The 18,541-nt window shown below is 35.9% G+C and overlaps 1 protein-coding gene across 2 annotated transcripts in view; it reads left to right on the forward strand.

The window, feature by feature from the left end:
- Positions 1 to 18,541, forward strand: part of Rc3h1 (ring finger and CCCH-type domains 1) — a 69,926-nt gene that overhangs the window by 23,647 nt on the left and 27,738 nt on the right. For both annotated transcript variants that reach the window (XM_042674246.1, XM_042674247.1), the window contains exons 3-9: positions 5,458 to 5,578; positions 7,247 to 7,486; positions 7,836 to 8,011; positions 10,304 to 10,504; positions 11,319 to 11,451; positions 13,474 to 13,592; positions 16,906 to 17,018. In XM_042674246.1, the coding sequence (XP_042530180.1) occupies positions 5,458 to 5,578; positions 7,247 to 7,486; positions 7,836 to 8,011; positions 10,304 to 10,504; positions 11,319 to 11,451; positions 13,474 to 13,592; positions 16,906 to 17,018 (1,103 nt within the window). The remainder of the gene's footprint in view (positions 1 to 5,457; positions 5,579 to 7,246; positions 7,487 to 7,835; positions 8,012 to 10,303; positions 10,505 to 11,318; positions 11,452 to 13,473; positions 13,593 to 16,905; positions 17,019 to 18,541) is intronic.

The following is an 18,541-nucleotide window of genomic DNA, read 5'->3' on the forward strand; positions in this document are numbered from 1 at the left end:
TTCTGTTAAGAAGCAGTGAAAGATAAGGAATTCAACAAAGTTCCTGGGTACAAAAATCAACATGCAAAAATAAATGAACATTTCTACATGCTAACAATAAACAACCTGGAGAGGAAATTAAGAAGTTTCATCACAGAAACTGAAATACTTTAAAATAAATTTAATGAGGGAAATGTATACTCAATACTGTATAACATGGCTAAAACTGAACATGAATAAATTAAACTTGCACAGATTTTTTTTCCCCTATGAAAGTTATTTCAGCCACAAACTAATGCACTCTGCTGTTTTAATTTCAAAATCAAATGAAACTTATTTGGGTGGAAAAAAATAAGTGAAGGGGACTGGGAATGCAACTCTGTGGTAGAGCACTTGCCTAGCATGCTTGAGGCTCTAGGTTTAATTTCCAAGAGAAAAAAAGGGGAATAATGAAAAGGACTTGAATATCAATTTTCCCTAAGAAAGTGTGTTTATTAACACAAAATGATGGCCACCAACCCAAATCAAAACCAGAAAATTATTACTTCATACTTTCTAGGATGACTATCAAAAATGTAGAAAATAAAAAGTGTTGGGAAGAATATAAAGAAATTGGAACTCATATACATTTTGGTTGAAATAAAAGATAGTACAACAAATATGAAAGATTGTATGGTAGTTTCTAAAAACAAACTGAAGTTGCACTATATAATCAATTGGACTATATAACCAACCCATCAGTTCTGCTTAGGTGTATATACTTGAGAATTAAAACAAAGATTTTTTTTTGGGTCCGGTCCTGGGGCCTGAACTTTGGGCCTGGGCGCTGTCCCTCAGCTCTTCAGCTCAAGGCTAGCGCTCTACACTTGAGCTACAGCGCCACTTCTAGCTTTTTTCATATGTGGTGCTGAGGAATCGAACCCAGGGCCTCAGGCATGCAAGGCAAGCGCTCTACCACTGAGCCAACTTCCCAGCCCTAAAACAAAGATGTTTATACACACATTTACAACAGTATTATTCAGAGAAGCCAAACAATGAAAACAACCGAAAGCATCCATTGAAAAGGATGAAATAAATGTAGTATATTTGGAATATTATTTAGTTTATGAAAGAGAACGAAATTCTTATGCATATAACAGTATGGAAAAATCTTGAAAACAGTCCAAGTGAAATCATCCAGGTACAAAAGGAAAAATATTGAGTGTTTAAACTCATACAATATATCTAGAATAGGCAAAAGTCATAGACATATAAAATAGAATATAGAAGTTACCCAAGCAGCAAAGGAAGATGAGATTGAGGAGTTTATGATTTCTTGGGTATAAAGTTATTTAGGATGATGAAAATGTCATGGATGAAATTAGTGGTGATAAATGGAAAATATGAACATACTTAGTATATTTTACATACCTAAAAGTAGTTAAAATTGTAAATTTTCTCTTTATATATTTTGTCCCAATGTTTTGTAAAAGTAAAAATATACTGTTATGACATGAACTTTGTTCAGAAATACAAGTTTGGTTAAACTCCTAGAAATCAGTATAGCAATAGGATTTTTCTTTAATGTATGTATACCTAGTTATCTCAAGAGCCACAGAAAAGGCATTTGGCAAAATCTTACAGTTCCATCATTAAAAAACAAACAACAACAAAATAAAAAACTAAGAAACTTGGAAAAGAAGGAAGCTTTAAAAAAAAATTTTTTTTTGTCAGTTAATGGGTTTGAAAAAGTAGCAGTAGTGTCCATGGGTGGACCCGAAGGAAATTTCTTAAATTGGGTAGATAAAATGTATGAAAAACTCACTGCTAATGTTAAAATTATTGAGAATGGCAGATTCTTTTTTTTTTTTTTTTTAATTTAATTTAATTTTATTTGTGAACATACTGTACAGAGGAGTTACAGTTACATGGGCAGGATAATGCGTACATTTCTTACCAAGCATTGCAGCCTCCTCCTTTGTTTATCCTTCACATCCCGAGAATGGCAGATTCTAAGACTAAGACAAGAAGCATTTAGAATGAGACTGAGTATCTTGTGCTAGAAAGTAAAATGTTTAAATGCACAAAGTGAGGGGTCCATATTAAAGGCATACAGGAGTTAGAAAATTTTTCAGTGGCCAAAGCTGAAACACTCTCAATGAAATAAATAAATACACTTATTCGATTGTAACACAAAGAATTAAAAAATCTGAGTCTATATTGATGAAATTTATATGGAGGGAATAAACAAATCTCCAATGTAGAATTCCAAAGCAATTATTTAGATACAGTGCCTTAAAAGAGGTATAATGAAAGTATAGACTATGCATAATAACTTTTTTTTCTTTTTTTGGCCAGTCCTGGGGCTTGAACTTAGGGCCTTGGCACTGTCCCTGAGCTTCTTTTGATCAAGGCTAGCATTCTACTACTTGAACCACAGTGCCACTTGTGGCTTTTTCTGTTTATGTGATATTGAGGAATTGAACTCAGAGCTTCATGCATGCTAGGCAAGCACTCTACCACTAAGCTACATTCCTAGCCCCATAATAACTCTTAAAAAATGCAATTAGAGTCAGGAGCCGGTGTCTCATTCCTGTAATCCTAGTTACTCAGGAGGCTGAGATCTGAGGATCGCTGTTCAAAGCCAGCCCTGGCAGGAAAGTCCATGAGACTCTGACCTCTAATAAACCACCAGAAAACTGGAAGTGGTGCTGTGGCTCAAGTGGTAGAGTGCTAGCCTTGATCAGCTGAGGGACAGTGCCCAGGCCCAGAGTTCAAGTCCCACAACACACACACACACAAATATAAATGCAATTAGTTGAGTTGGAATATGGCTGAACACCTGATAGCAAGTACCAGGCTAGTAAATATGAGACTCTGAGTTCTTCTCTCAAAAAAAAAAAAAATGTGATTAGGAGGTTGCTTACTAACTTACGAAGTTCCACGAAGATAGAGTTCTTCTTTTACTTCAGGATGCATAGCTCCATTTCTTTTTATGTGTGTGCCTATGATTTCATTTCATTCAAAGTTCAAGCAACTGTTATTGGAACTCCTGTTCCATAAAATGTAGTGTAGGATGATGACCTAGTAATTAGGAAAAGAGGTATATCAAGAGGATGTATCTGGAATAAAAAGGACACCTGAAAAGAATATACAGCTTGTTTTAAAGATTTTAAATTTTTAGACTAAAACACACACATAGAACAGTTGTGGAATTATTCCAAACTTCTGGTGTTGCATATAAGTGTATAGGTAAGGAAAAGGCCCACAAAACTCAAATCATTATCATAGAGTTCCAGTATAGATACCAGATCTTGAACTTAACTCTCTTTTCAACTACATTGAGGCTCTCCACAGAAGATGCAGGAGGAAAAAAGAAAGAGCTTTTTATTTCATCTAAGGTGAATTATCACCTATGATTTGTCCTTTTATTGTATATTGTACTGAGAAATAGTTGTCCCATTATACCACCACTTTGTTTATAACCATAGTAAGTCTTGTTATTAAAGATAGAAGAATTCATAGTTCTTCCTTATTCACTTATGCAACATACCATGTAAATATAATAGTGCTGAAGAAAGAAGGGGGGGGACCTAAGGAAAAGGAGATAAAACATGAGGAGTGGTAGCTCTTCCCTGTCAGTGACTATACAAGACTCAGCCCATGGCAAATGCTCAGTAAATATACAGTCTTGGAATGACCAGACCGTAAGATTAAAAAAAAAAAAAAGAGTATGAGAACTGATTTTTAAAAGGAAAGTTCAGTTTAGATTATCTCAACTTTTCTCTTAGCCTAAAATTATCCCAAAAGAAGTAAAGTGTTTTAGAGAAACTGTTTAAGTTATTTCAACAAATTCTAATTGACTATTTACCAGACTTCTGAAATTCTGACTTTTATCTCTGTGACACTATGGTTGATTTTGTTTTCTGTTTTGTCTTATTTCCTTTACTCAGATTAAGTTTCTGAGTGAAAATGTGGTAATCTAATATAGTTTGTGATAAAATAGAACTTTTTATGTATGACCTTATTCAAAAAAAAACCTGAGTCTTTGGTTTTTAATTAAAATGAGAAAAACGTATGAAGAACATTCTACAACATACTAGTACTCTACAAACTGTTCAAGTCATGAAAAACAAGGAATGTTAAAAAAAACCGTCAAAGAAAGCTTAAGAGATATATGAATATAAAATGTAATGTGATATCCTGGATGGAATCCTGGAAGAAGAAAGGAAATAATACATTAAATTTGGATTATTAGTGTTAACAAATGAATGGTAACAATGTAAGATGTTAATAATACTGAAAGCTAGTTGCAGGGTAATGGGAATTCTCTGTACTGTCTGCTATATTTCTTTAAGCCTAAAGTCAAATTTATCTCATGATGCAGTAAATATGTATCCAAAGATCACATTTTACTCCATAAATATATAAAATTTAATGTTTATAAATTTAGGAATAAAATTAAATAACAATCACTAGGCTCTCCGTTCCATCCAGCATTAAAAAAATTAATTAAAAAAAAATCTACCCCTCTGTACAGTATGTTCACAAAAAAAATAAAATAAAATAAAATTTTAAAAAAATCTATTAGTAACTTATGACTTTCTACTCAATAGAATTACTACAAAAAAAGAAAAAGTATACGGTAGGTATGGAAAATGGTCTTTGAGAGATTTCCAAAAGATTGAACATAGGAGTTTCCACTCAAAGGTATATGTACCCTAAAAACATATGCACATTAAAAACTGCACAAATGATCATAGAAGCATCATTCATAGTAATGAAAAACTAGTCTTAATATTTTATCAGTTGATGACTACATAAATAAAATATGATACAATCAAATACTGGACATTATTCAATAAAAATAATGATTTGCGCCACAGCCTTTGATGACCCTTGAAAAAATTATGCTAAGCAAAAGAAGAAAATACCTGTTATCTGATTTTATTATTTGATTTATGTGAGAAATACACAATAGACAAATCAGTAGGAGCCATAGAAAATAGAGTTTGGGGAGGAAATGATGAAAGAGTTTCAGGTTTCTTTTTAGATAGGAAATATTTTCAAATTGACTGTAGTGATGGTTATTCAATTATGAATGTACTAAAGATCACTGAATTATGTAATTTGTACCAGTCAATGATATAGCATGTAAATTTTTCTCTCAGCCTGGGGACAGAAAGTCCTCAAACCCTTATCTTAGCATAAGCTAGGCGTGTGATACATGCCTGTAATCAAAGCAATGTAGCAAACTACATATAGGATCTAAGACAAAAATGAAAAATGGCTATCCAAAAGGTAATAAATGCTAAACACTTGCCTGGCAAGAGCAAGGCACTAATGTCAAAACAAAAAAAGTAGTAAGACAATGGAAAGAATTTAATTTCCTAAGAGTTTGATATAAGCACAAAAACGTGTCAGTACATTTGCTGTACTACTAATTGAAACATTTGTTTGGTTTAGTCATGAATACTTAGAATTTTTCTGTGGTCACAGGTCCCTGAGCAGCAACCCATTACTTTGTGTAGTGGGGTTGAAGATACAAAGCATTATGAGGAGGCCAAGAAGTGTGTAGAAGAATTAGCATTGTACCTGAAACCGCTCAGCAGTGCTAGAGGTAAATCTCATTAATTGACTATACTAAGTAAAAATAATTTCCCTGGCTGGGCACTGGTGGCTCAACACCTGTAATCCTAGCTACTCAGGAGGCTGAGATCTGAAGATCGTGGTTCAAAGCCAGTCCAGGCAGGAAAGTCCTTGAGACTCCAATTATCCACCAGAAAACCAGAAGTGGTGCTGTGGCTCAAGTGGTAGAGTACTAGCCTTGAGCTGAAGAGCTGAGGGACAGTGCCCAGGCCCAGAGTTCAAGCCTCACAACTGACCAGGAAAAAAAAAAATAATTCCATTGAGCTAGTGGTGCTAGTGGCTGATGCCTTCTAGTTACTTGGCTGAGATTTGAGGATTGAGATTTGAAGCCAGTCTGAGCAGAAAAGCTGTTGAGATTCCCATATCCAGTTAACCAGCAAAGAAGCTGACCCGAGGATTATGGCCCAAGTGGTAGAATGCTAGCCATGAGTGTAAAAGCCAAGCAAGAGCATGAGGCTGAGAGTTCAAGCCCAGGTTCAGTACACACACATATATACAAATTGTAAGCTATAAGTAAATACTAAAGAATACTTGAGGTAGTGCTAGAGATTGAACCTAAGGCATTATACATGCTAGGCAAGCACTTACCACTCAGCTGTACCCCATATATATTAAATGCTAATGATGTTTATTGTAAAACAAACCTGCTTCATGCTAAGTAATATTACAAACCACATAAAATAATGTAATAAATTTAGAGTTTATGTAATGTTGGGAACAATGAATGACTGTAGATGTAAGTACACTAGTGAAAAAGGTCTTTCCATCTACTCTGCAGAGTCTGTCTTTTTCTCTGGCTTTAGATTTGTATGTAGGAGATAAGAAAGTTGCCATTACTAGCCCGGCACCATGGCTCATGCCTATAATGCTAGCTACTCAGGAGGCTAAGATCTGGGGATCACAGTTCAAAGCCAGCCTGATCAGAAAAGTCCATGAGACTCTTTATCTCCAATAAACCACCAGAAAACCAGAAGTGGCACTGTGGCTCAAGTGATAGAGCACTCACCTTGAGCTGAAGGGCTGAGGAACAACACCCAGGCCCAGAGTTCAAAACCCACAACCGACCAAAAAAAAAAAAAAGTTGCCAGAAAGGGCTTGCGGTGTAACTACGAAAGGAAGAAACCACTAGCAAAGATGTGCTGAGCTGTTTTGATTCCAGTCTTAATCATTAATATTTTCTGCCCTTGTTTTCTTCTGTAATTAAAATTAATAATGAAGTCAGGTGTTGTGGTTCATACCTATAATCTCGGGTACTTAGTAGACAGAGGCAGGAGGACCCTGAGTTTGAGGCCAGCCTGGGCAAAGTTAGAAAGACCCTGTTCAAACAAAAAAAGAACTGAGGGCATGGTTTAAGTGGTAGAGCACTTGACTTATATGTGGAAGACTAGGTTTGATCCCCAATGCCACAAAAAAGTTGTTTTGAATGTTATAATGATTAGTAAATTTACATGAAATAATATTTACGTCGATTGTTGTATAGTTTTAAAAATGTTAACTAAATTTTACTTTTGTAGTTTTATTTTAAATATTCTAATCGGACCCAAAATATATACATAATTCAGAAATCATCAACACATTTCTCCTGGATTGTAAAATTGCACTGTAAGCCCAGAAATAACTTCTTTATTCTCTTCTAAAGGAGTGGGTCTGAATAGCACTACTCAGAGTGTTCTGAGTCGCCCAATGCAGAGGAAGCTTGTGACACTAGTCCACTGCCAACTAGTGGAAGAAGAAGGCAGGATTCGTGCTATGAGGGCTGCTCGATCTTTAGGTGAACGAACAGTTACAGAGCTCATTCTCCAGCATCAAAATCCTCAACAACTCTCTTCCAATCTTTGGGCAGCAGTCAGGGCTAGAGGCTGCCAATTCCTTGGACCAGGTATATGATTCAAATTTGGGATTTATTCTAGGAGTCCTAAAAGTATAGTATAAAAACTTAAGTGATGTATAAACAACTGATTCCTTGGGATTTTCTCTATCATCAAATAACATCCTACTTTACAGCCCTAGCTTGAGTAATTCTGTATATGTTAGGTTTAATAGAGAACTTAATGCCAAAAGTTTTCACTTGGAGAAATTTTTTACTTATTTAAAGTATAATACGTTGTAAAAATAATTTTTTGTTTTGTCCATTAATTGATATTTGCAGAAAACTATTACGTATTACATGAATGGATTCATCTAATCTCTACATGTGATAAATTCTGGTCCCATCCACTTTTTCCTAGCAATGCAGGAAGAAGCACTTAAGCTGGTTCTACTGGCTTTGGAAGATGGTTCTGCTTTGTCACGGAAAGTGTTGGTTCTTTTTGTGGTGCAAAGGTTGGAGCCACGGTTTCCTCAAGCTTCTAAAACAAGCATTGGGCATGTTGTTCAACTCCTTTATAGAGCCTCTTGCTTCAAGGTATGAATTTAAATTTATCTCTCTAACTTGAAAGGAAACAGTGTCTTTTCCCAAATCATAAGTGGTAAAATTTTGAGTTTAAGAAAGTTTATCTATACATTTTCAGAAAAATCTGAGCTGTTTTCTTTTTTCCTATTGGGGTTTGAGTTTATGTTTTTGTTTCTGTTTTTTTTTTTAACTTTAATTGTACAAAGAGGTTTCAGTTCAGCATGTCAGTTTCTGAGTACAGTGCTTGATCAATGTCACCCAGTTTTTCTTAAAAGAAAATCTGAGGATCATGGTTCAAACAGGAAATCCATGAGACTCTTACATCCAGTTTACCACCAAAAAGCAAGAAGTGGAGGTACGGCTTAAGTGGTAAAGTGCCATCCTTGAGGAAAAAATACTTAGGATAGTGCGCAAACTCTTGAGTTCAAGCCCCAGTACTGGCACAAAAAAGAAAAAAGGAAAAAAAAAAATCTAGGTTGTAGATTCTTTGAGTTAAATTCTATTACATTGTTGAGTTTTGAGAGGCATCAGAAGTTTTTCACAGTATTGGAAGATTGAATCCAGAGCCTCATTGCATGCTAGGCAAGTGGTCTACCCTGAGCTATATCCCCAACTTAAATTATTGGAAAAAACTGTATTTCCACTCAGACTGTAGACAGAATTGGTTTGAGAACGCCATTGAAGCAGGAGTAATTTTTATTTGGAGATATCTTCCTGGTTTAATTGTATATGCACAGTCTTAGAGCTCTAGTTACCATTTCAGTTTTAGTATTTTTTATCATGTGGGTGTATTTTCTTTTCTTTTCTTTTCTTTTTTTTTGTCAGTCCTGGGGCTTGTACTCAGGGCCTGGGTACTGTCCCTAGGCTGCCTTTGCTCAAGGCTAGCATTCTATCACTTAAGCCATAGTGCCACTTCCGGCTTTTTCTGAGGAATCAAACCCAGGGCTTCATGTATGCTAGGCAAGCACTCTAACCACTAAGCCACATTCCCAACCCTGGATATATTTTCTTATGTTACAAATTGAATTAGCACTGCTTCAAACATTGCTGCCCAGTGTGTATCATTTATTTTTTATCCTGTTTTATTTTGCTGACTTATTACAGACAAGGTTTCTTGCTTGTCCTGATAGCTATAAGGAAATCCATTCCTAAAATTTCTGCATTCCTTCATCTGATACTATGTGGGAAGTGGGCCTCAGTTTTCCTTCAGGGCTCTGAAGCTGTCAAATCCCACAACTAAAATCACTTTAACTGGGTCAGATTGCTACCAAATCCAGTAACTTCTGTTGTGGTTAGATTAATGTGGTTTTACAGTGTAATTTGTAATTTAGAAAGTCTGCCTGCTTTTAGTACTGATTGTTCTCCATTAACAATACCAGACCAAAAATGTCTAGTAAACTTAGAAAAAAAGGAAAAAGAAATATAGTTCTTCCCCTGTGAAAAATGATAAACCCAGAATACTCACAATGTGAACCTCTGTTAATCCTAACTAAAAGAATTAACAGTGGGCTGAGAGTACTTCAGCAATAGAATGTTTGCCATGGGCATGTGTTGGGCCCTGGGTTCGATCCCAAGCAAGAAGAAAGGAAGGGAAGGAGGGAGGGAAGAAGAGAAGGAGAGAAGAAATTTTTTTTTTGGTGTGTGTGCATGCGCGCACGTGTTGTTATTGTTGCTGTTGTTTTTGAGACAGTTTCACTCTGTAACCCAGAGCCTGGCGCAGAGCCCTCCAGCCTCAGCCTCCTGAGTATTGATTACCATTGTAGGTATGTCAATTGTAGGATGTTAGTTAGGAAGTAACATCCAAAGTGTGTTGAAGACCAAATGCAAACAGCGTATTCTATCTTAATGAATTTCAGTTGAAATAGTGACAGAGTATAATTTTTTTTTTTTTTTTGGGTCCGGTAGTGAGGCCTGAACTCTGGACCTGGGTGCTGTCCCTCAGCTCTTCAGTTCAAGGCGAGCGCTCTACCACTTGAGCCACAGCGCCACTTCCGGCTTTTTTCTTTTTGCTTATGTGGTGCTGAGGAATCGAACCCAGGGCCTCCAGCATGCAAGGCAAGCGCTCTACCACTGAGCCACCTTCCCAGCCCATCATTCCATATATTCAGTTTTCCTATAAGACCTACTCAGAAGATTTTGACATCTATAATGGGAGATGGTTTTTAGTCATCATGATATATTCAGTTTTACCCTTGTTTTTTTGCTTATAAAACAATAATTTGTTACATTAAAATTTGTGTTTATTTATATAAACATACAAATTTGGGGGTTTTCCCCATGATGAGATTATTTGTGTTTTACTAGGTCACTAAACGTGATGAAGACTCTTCTTTGATGCAGCTGAAAGAAGAATTTAGAACATATGAAGCTCTGAGGCGAGAACATGACTCTCAGATAGTGCAGATTGCTATGGAAGCAGGTTTAAGAATTGCACCAGATCAGTGGTCCTCTTTGCTTTATGGAGACCAGTCTCACAAATCTCATATGCAGTCCATTATTGACAAGGTAAAGCTTCTTTTATTCCCTAGCTTCTTAGCCTAATCATGGAGTGTGCGTAATTTGTGATTTGATAGTTTTATCTATTCAACAAATGAGTATTAAGTGAATACTGAATGTCAGGCTTTTATAAATTGGATTCACTTTAAGTATCATGTCATAACTAATAGTATTGATCATATAAATACATGATTAATGTTGTAATGTTGTATCTAGTACTTTTCTACATTATTTTAGATTCTCCTTTCTATTTTATCATTGTCCTTTCCCTTTATTAGTCTGAATTTGTGTTGGGGGAGGACACACACACGCTCAGTATGTGACCATGGAGAGAGGGGGAGGTGACTTTCAGGTGTGCTAGTTACCTAGGAGACACAGATAGTGGACAGAAATTTAGCCAAGAAGAGGGAGGAGTCTGTCCTGCCTTCCCAGGGTAGACCTTACATGTATGTGTTTTTGTGCATCTTGAGCTTTGAAACTCAGGGCTTAGGCACTGGCCCTGAGCTTCTTTGCTCAAGGCTAGCTCTACCATGTGAGCCACACCTTCACTTCAAGTTTTTAATGGTGAGTTGGAGTCTCATGGACTTTCCTGCCTGGGCTGGCTTCAAACTATAGTTTCCTGATTAGCTAGGATTACAAGCATGAGTCCACAGCACTGGTGGATCAGAATATTGTATACAATGTGCTAAGCTATGATATAGATTAATTTGTTAAGGTAATAGATAATTCAGTCTGGCAGTGTAGGGTATGTTTAACTTTAGTAACTTACAAAAATAATCATGAAACTGTAAGTAAATCTTATTTTTATCTTTATTTTTTTAAGTTGCAGACCCCAGCCTCTTTTGCACAAAGTGTTCAAGAACTAACAATTGCTCTCCAGCGGACTGGAGATCCAGCAAACTTGAACCGACTAAGACCCCATTTGGAACTGTTAGCAAACATTGACCCTAGTCCAGGTAATCCCAAGGAAATTAGTGGAGTATCTTATGTGTGTCATAAGTGCTGGTAGTGATACTCAAATTATCTTTTGTTACATTCCTTTAGAATTTCCCAGAAGTTTTCTGTAGAATTTTAATTTTTGCCCCAAATCTTAGCCCTCTTTATCTCATTAGCTTATTTGAACTAGTATTTATTTAATACTTTTAAAATATTATGATGCTCATCTTTCTTGGAAAATAGATTCTCTGGGTTCTTTATGTTTCTTCTATCACAAAATTGTGCTGTTTACCTTTCCTACCTCTTTTTCAAAACCCTCAAAAGAGGTTTTTCTCATTTTGTATCTTAGTTGCATTTCATTGATCTCATTTTTACCTTATTCGTAATATCTTGTTTTTAAATACCCTCTCTTGCACATCTTTACCTTGTCAGTATTTTCCAGTCTCTTTGCCTCTTTGACCTGAAAACACACCCAATCTTTTATCCTGATAATACATCTAAGATATTTTAGCTTCTATCACAGTGTTTGTCCTACTACTGAACAGAAACTCTCAATATTTACTAGTCTCTCATTCCAAAGACTTCTTGTCAGTCCTTAAGTTACTTCCTTTGTCTTCTGCCTTCAATGTTAACTGATAATGTTGACATCTTTAGTATAGAAACTCTTATGTCTTGTACCTGACTTATCCTCTTCAGCCCACAAAGGTATAATTAGTTTGTCCTCTTGGAATTTTATGTTTTCTGTAGTCTATGTTGATAGAATTTTATTCATTCATAGTATCAATATTACCTCTATGGAAATTGACTACCAAAATTCTTAGCACTGTTATTTCTTCAGTCTCCCCTAATCCATTTTCCAAATGCTTGCTGAGATTCATTATTATCTGGTCTGTGTTTCAGATCAGATGATCTTCATTTCATGCCTACTTTTCCAAACCTGTGCTTCTTCTAACTTGCTTTGTATCCTTTCTTTCACTGGTGGTACATAGCTCATATATGAAAGCCTCATTCCTTTCCTCTGAGACTTAATGCTTTACAATTTCCCCTTCTATTCTTCCAATCCAGTCTACCTACTGCTGCAAAGTAAATCACATGTCTGATATTATTCTACACTTAGAAATCGTTAGTGACACAGCATTGCTTGTAAAATAAGGTTGAAAACTCATGATTACAGCATTCAGAACCATCTTTTCATTACCCTATTTTTGTCAACTTACTTCCAAAATTGTTTCAACCAAACCAAATCGGGTATAGTCCTAAAACCATTTCCATCTCACTTTGACTATCCTGAGCAATTAAAAAAGCAATTAAACATATTAACCCCTCTACTGTTCTTGTATAGTAGTGGATAAATTGGCTACTCTGTACTATTTTCACCTTATCAAGTATATACCTCCAGTATCCTCTTTTTCATGTCATCACTTTTCCTTCTCTGTTATAGTATCTCTGTGGTCTGCAAATGTGCTGTTCCTTTTCATCATACTTTTTTCTCCCCATATCTCATCTATCTATCATCATATCTTTCTTTCTTTCTTTTTTTTTCTTTTTTTGTCGTCATGGGGCTTGAACTCTGGGCCAGGGCGCTGTCCCTCAGCTCTTCAACTCAAGACTAGCACTCTACCACTTGAGCCACAGCGCCACTTCTGGTTTTTTGGCAGTTAACAGTGATGTATCTAATAGGCAAGTCTTGCATCTTTACATAAAGCTGAGTAATAACCTCCCCTTTAGATAAGAGACCTGCTCTTGAGTTCTGCTTAGTCCCTGTCACTGTTTTGTGTCTTTGGTACTAATGGTCAAATGACAGTTGCTATCGTTGTCTTTACATAATTCCTTTTCTTTCTGGGTATTTTAGTTTGAAGCCCAAGATTTTAAATGATTTATCCATTCCTTTAAAGTGATAGGTTTCTAAGTTATTGTTTGAAAGTTATATAATTCTTTGATTTTTGTTAAAGAGTGATAGCACTCCTTTATTAGTGTAATATTTGACAAAATATTGAATACCATTATAGTTCAGCAATTTTTAAAAATAATTTATTGTATAGATGCTCCGCCTCCTTCTTGGGAACAGCTGGAAAATGGCCTGGTTGCTGTGCGTACAGTGGTACATGGACTGGTTGATTACATCCAGAATCACAGTAAAAAAGGAGCAGATCAACAGCAGGTAAGAGGGGCTAGTTCAAAATTTATAAGTAAGCCACTATCAGTGTATCTTGAAACTACACTAAAGCCACTGTGGATAAATCTACCAATAAAAAGCCAAAAGAGCTGGGAACCGGTAGGTGGCTCACGCCTGTAATCCTAGCTAATCAGGAAGCTGAGATCTGAGGATCACAGTTCAAAGCCAGCCGGGGCAGGAAAGGCAGGAAAGTCCGTGAGACTATCTCCAATAAACCACTAGAAAACCGGAAGTGGCACTGTGGCTTAAGCCATAGAGTGCTCGCAGAGTGCTCGCCTTGAGCTACTGAATAGCTAAGGGACAGCGCCCAGGCCCAGAGTTCAAGCCCCACGACCAACCAAAAAAAAAAGCCAAAAGAGATAACATGAATATTTTGAAACTCTTACTGTTGAAACTGTAAATTACCATGGTTAACATCCAACCTACTAGGTTTTTTTTGTATGTTTTTTTATTGTAAAAATACTGTACAGAGGGGCTACAATTACATGAGCAAGGTAATGAGTAATTTCCTATCGAACATTGTTGCCTCCTCCTTTGTTTTTTCCCTACCATGCCTTCCCTCCCATCTGTACTAGTTTTGCTTAGTTATTTTTCTGACATTATGAAAATCAATGTGCTAGAGTTAATTCCACATAGGAATTTTTGGTAGAAAAATTCTGTGATAAAGTTAATTCCATTTAAATTTGAGTATGAAATTTCAGTTTGACAATATATTTTACTTTTTACTAATCATGCTGTATTTTCACTGTGTTCTCATATGTATAGATTCTATAATGTCTTTTATACTAGCGGACCAACACTTGTTCCGTTTTATTCTCGAATTTGAACTCAGGACCTTGCACTTGCTAGACAGGTGATCCACCACTTGAGTCATGCACCAGCCATTTTTTGTATTTTATTTTTCAGTAGGGTCTCACATTTTTTGGACTGTGATCCTTCTACCTATGTCTCTTACATAGTTGGGAATACAGACATGAACATTCTTAGCTTTTTTTTTTTTTTTTTTTTTTAACTGAAAATACCGTACAGAGGAGTTACAATGACATGGGCAAGGTAATGAGTACATTTCTTATCAAGCATTGTTGCCTCCTCCTTTGTTTCCCCTTTGCATCCCTTCCCTTCCCCTCTACCCCCCATTCCCAGCTTGTTGAGGTGAAGTCTTAATAACTTTTTTCTGGGTCTTGAGCAGATCCTCCAGATCTTTGCCTCCTGAGTAGCTATGACTGCCCCTTTTTCTCAAATGTTTTTAAATAAAATGTGTCAGTAAAATAAAATTATTTTATTCCCAGTAATTTTAGTTTATCTTCAGGATTTATTTTAGTTTCATAAGAGTTTCCATTTTGTAGTGGTAAGTTTGTAAACTTGAAAATTATTATTTTCGGGTTGGGGATTTAGCTCAGTAGAAGAGCACTTGCCTGGCAAGTACAAGGCCCTGAGTTTGATCCTCAGCTCTGGAAAAAAGTAAAAACAAAAACAACCCCTCCCCCCCAAAAAACCCTCATTATTTGACTTGTATTTGGTAAATATGTACATTTGATTATTTAACATAATATCTTTTCTTTGAAAAGTCAAGAATATAAAAAGTCTCTGCCTAATAAGTAGAATAATGTGAATGTAATTTTTCCTAATTAGTCTAACCACTGACTGGAGCTTTATTTTATTATTAAGAAATAAGAAAAACCCCAAACTTTTAACTTGTGTCATGGAAAATATAAAAATGTGACATCTTCAAAGTATTCCATAAAGTAATAAAATACACTGAATTTGGTTGAGTTTAGTGAGTGTTGCATTTGATACTAACTTCCAAAAACATCTTCCTGCCGTATCCCTGAGTTGTAAATAATCAGTTTAATTTGTAGCTTTGGACATTTATAGGCCCTAGGTAAATGTGTATGTGGGTGGGTGCTTGTATTAGTACCAGAACTTGAACTTAGGGCCTTACCCTCTTGTTCAGCTTGCTTGCTCACAACTGGCATTGTCACTTGAACCATGCCTTCAGACTTACATTTTGCCGATTAATTGTAAATGGAGTGTCAAAAACTTCTCTGCCTAGGCTGCTAAGTGTCAGCCTCCTGATTAACTAGGATTCTAGGCATGAGGCACCAACACCCAACTCCTGAATAAATTCTCTGTATGTGTGCATGAATGCAAGTGTGCGTGCATACACATGCATGCATGTGCACATGTACTGAGCCTTAAACTCAAGACCCGGGTGCTGTCTCTTAGTTTCATTGTTCAAGGCTAATGCTCTATTACTTGCTCCACAGTTCCACTGCTGCTTTTGTGTGGGGGTGATGGTGGGGTGGGGGATGTTTATTGGAAGATAACGGAGTCACATTTTCCTATCCTGCCCTGTGGCTTCAAACGTTAATCCTCAGATCTCAGCATTCTGAGTAGTTAGGATCATGTGAGCCATTGGCACTGGCTCCTTAATAAATTCTTATGCGTAGTAGAGGTAGGGAACTTTTTTTCTGCCAAGATGCATTTGAATAGTATAACATCATTCACAGGCCATACAAAGTTATTATCACAGGCAAAGGCTTCGGGAACTAATGAAAAGCACTTGAGAAGCCTGCTTGTCTGTCCTGTCAGGTACCAGATGATTTTGCTGACTTTATGTGACATACCGGCCAATTGTTCCCCAGCCCTTATCAAATTATAGGGCCTTTGTCATCTTTGTTGTGTTTTTATGCAACTATATGTAGCTATCTGAATGCTATATAAAACAGAATTAGAAGAGTTGATATATTTGAAAGTATTTAACTCCGTTTTCCATGATTAAACTTGGAAAGATCATAAAGGTTTTCTGAGATTTATTCATGAATTTATGCAACTACAAGTATGAAATTAAATATCAACATATCCAAAAAATTCAAACTATTTTTAAGTACTACTTTTTAATTTATTTTTGAGGGGCTGGGAATGTGGTTTAGTGGTAAAATGCTTGCCTAGCATGCATGAAGCCCTGGGTTCGATTCCTTTGTAGCACATGAACAGAAAAAAAGCCTGAAGTGGTGCTGTGGCTCAAGTGGTAGAACACTAGCCTTGAGCCAAAGAAGTTTAGAGACCAGGCCCTGAGTTCAAGCTCCATGACAGGCAAAAAAAATAATAATAATTTGTTTTTTGAACTCTGAGCATCAGGCAGAACAGTTTTTCCAGCACCTCTGCTCTGAGTAGTTTAAGCATTCGATTTAATCCATAAATTATTCACTTAGATTATCAAAATAGTAAACTGGCAACATAAAATCAGACGTACTTGGCTTTTGCTTTATGTGTGATATTTTTATTTTTGTCTTAGCCCCCACAGCATAGCAAATATAAAACCTATATGTGTCGAGATATGAAGCAGAGAGGAGGGTGCCCTCGGGGTGCCAGCTGTACATTCGCACACTCACAAGAGGAACTGGAAAAGTAAGTGTAAAAATTATGAGATTGAACCTTTGGAATAAGGTATAAGTAGAATAATTTGTTGACTGTGAAATACAAAAAGAATAGTTGCATTCTCTTCAATGAATAGGACATTTTTACAACTAATACATTTTTTTTAAGTTTCTTTGGCTTTTATTACATTGTTCTGATTAGACTTGTATTACATTATTCTGGAAACTTATAATTAACAATTCTCAACATGAGGCATTTTTCACTACCAAAAAATCCTAAATTTGTAGTGAATTTTATCAATTTTAAGTTTTTATTAATGTATTTATTAAAGGGCCTAGCAGTTGTAAATTGTTTGTTTTCATTGTTCAGGATGCGAATACTGGAATTTGATGGCCCTAGTTATTTTGGGCTTTTTGGTTTTCCTTCTGTTAGATTTAGAATAGGTGTGCTTTCTTTTACAATAGCATCTGTTTAAATTTGGTCATTGTGTTATATTGTTTGTATTCACCTGCTTTTAAAATAACTTCAACTGTCATTGAACTTAGGATGGTGGCATTTATTGCCATGCCTAGGTTATTCTTTTGTTTATTTTTTTGCTGGTACATACTGGTTTGAACTTAGGGCTTCCTACTTGATCAACTTGCTTGTTCATCTGAGGTGCTACCACTTGAGCCACATTTCCAGCCCTGCTTTTTGATTATTTTGGAGATAGAGTATCAAAGCTATATCCATATTCTCTGATCTCAGCTTTCTCCATAGCTAGAATTATGGGTATGAGTTATTTGAGCTTGGCTTATTCTTAATTTTTAATTATCCTTGGAATACTTTTTAGAAAAAGTAAAATATTTCAGGCTGTCTTCATGATTTTGCAACCATTCCTCAAATAAGTTCTAGAAATTAGAATTTCAACAAATCTTAAAATAAAAATACTACTAACATGATTAGTAATGTTATGCTGATTAAATCACAAAATTCATTGCTGCTTGAGATTTGATACAAAATACACACATATAGTTCTCAGGTTGATGGAGCCATTGGGTTTGGTTTTTTTTCTTTTCCTCACTCTTCTTTTTGAATAGGACTTGTGATTTGAACTTAGGGCCTTGCACCAACTAGGCTGGCACATACTGCTGAGCTCCACTTTCCACCATAGTTTTGGAGTAGGGTCTTGGTTCTTACCTAGGCAAGAATTTCTAGAAAATAATATTAAGTACACTTTATTTCTTGGATTTTCTTATTTCCTTTTAATCATTATTATAAAGGTGATGTACAGAGGGGTCAGTTTCATAAGTCAGGTAATGAGTACGTTTCTTTTTGGACCATGTCACCCCTTCCTTTGCTCTCTCCCAGTTTTCTTCCCTGTCTCCACCCTCAAGTATAGTTCTTTCTTTCTTTCTCTTTCTCTCTCTCTTTCTCTTTTTCTCTTTCTCTCTTTCTCTTTCTCTCTCTTTTTCTCTTTTCTTTCTTTCTTTCTTTCTTTCTTTCTTTCTTTCTTTCTTTCTTTCTTTCTTTCTTTCTTTCTTTCTTTCTTTCTTTCTTTCTTTCTTTCTTTC

Source organism: Dipodomys spectabilis, unplaced genomic scaffold (assembly GCF_019054845.1).
Source record: "Dipodomys spectabilis isolate Male_0828 unplaced genomic scaffold, ASM1905484v1 ptg000019l, whole genome shotgun sequence".
Classification (NCBI taxonomy): domain Eukaryota; kingdom Metazoa; phylum Chordata; class Mammalia; order Rodentia; family Heteromyidae; genus Dipodomys; species Dipodomys spectabilis.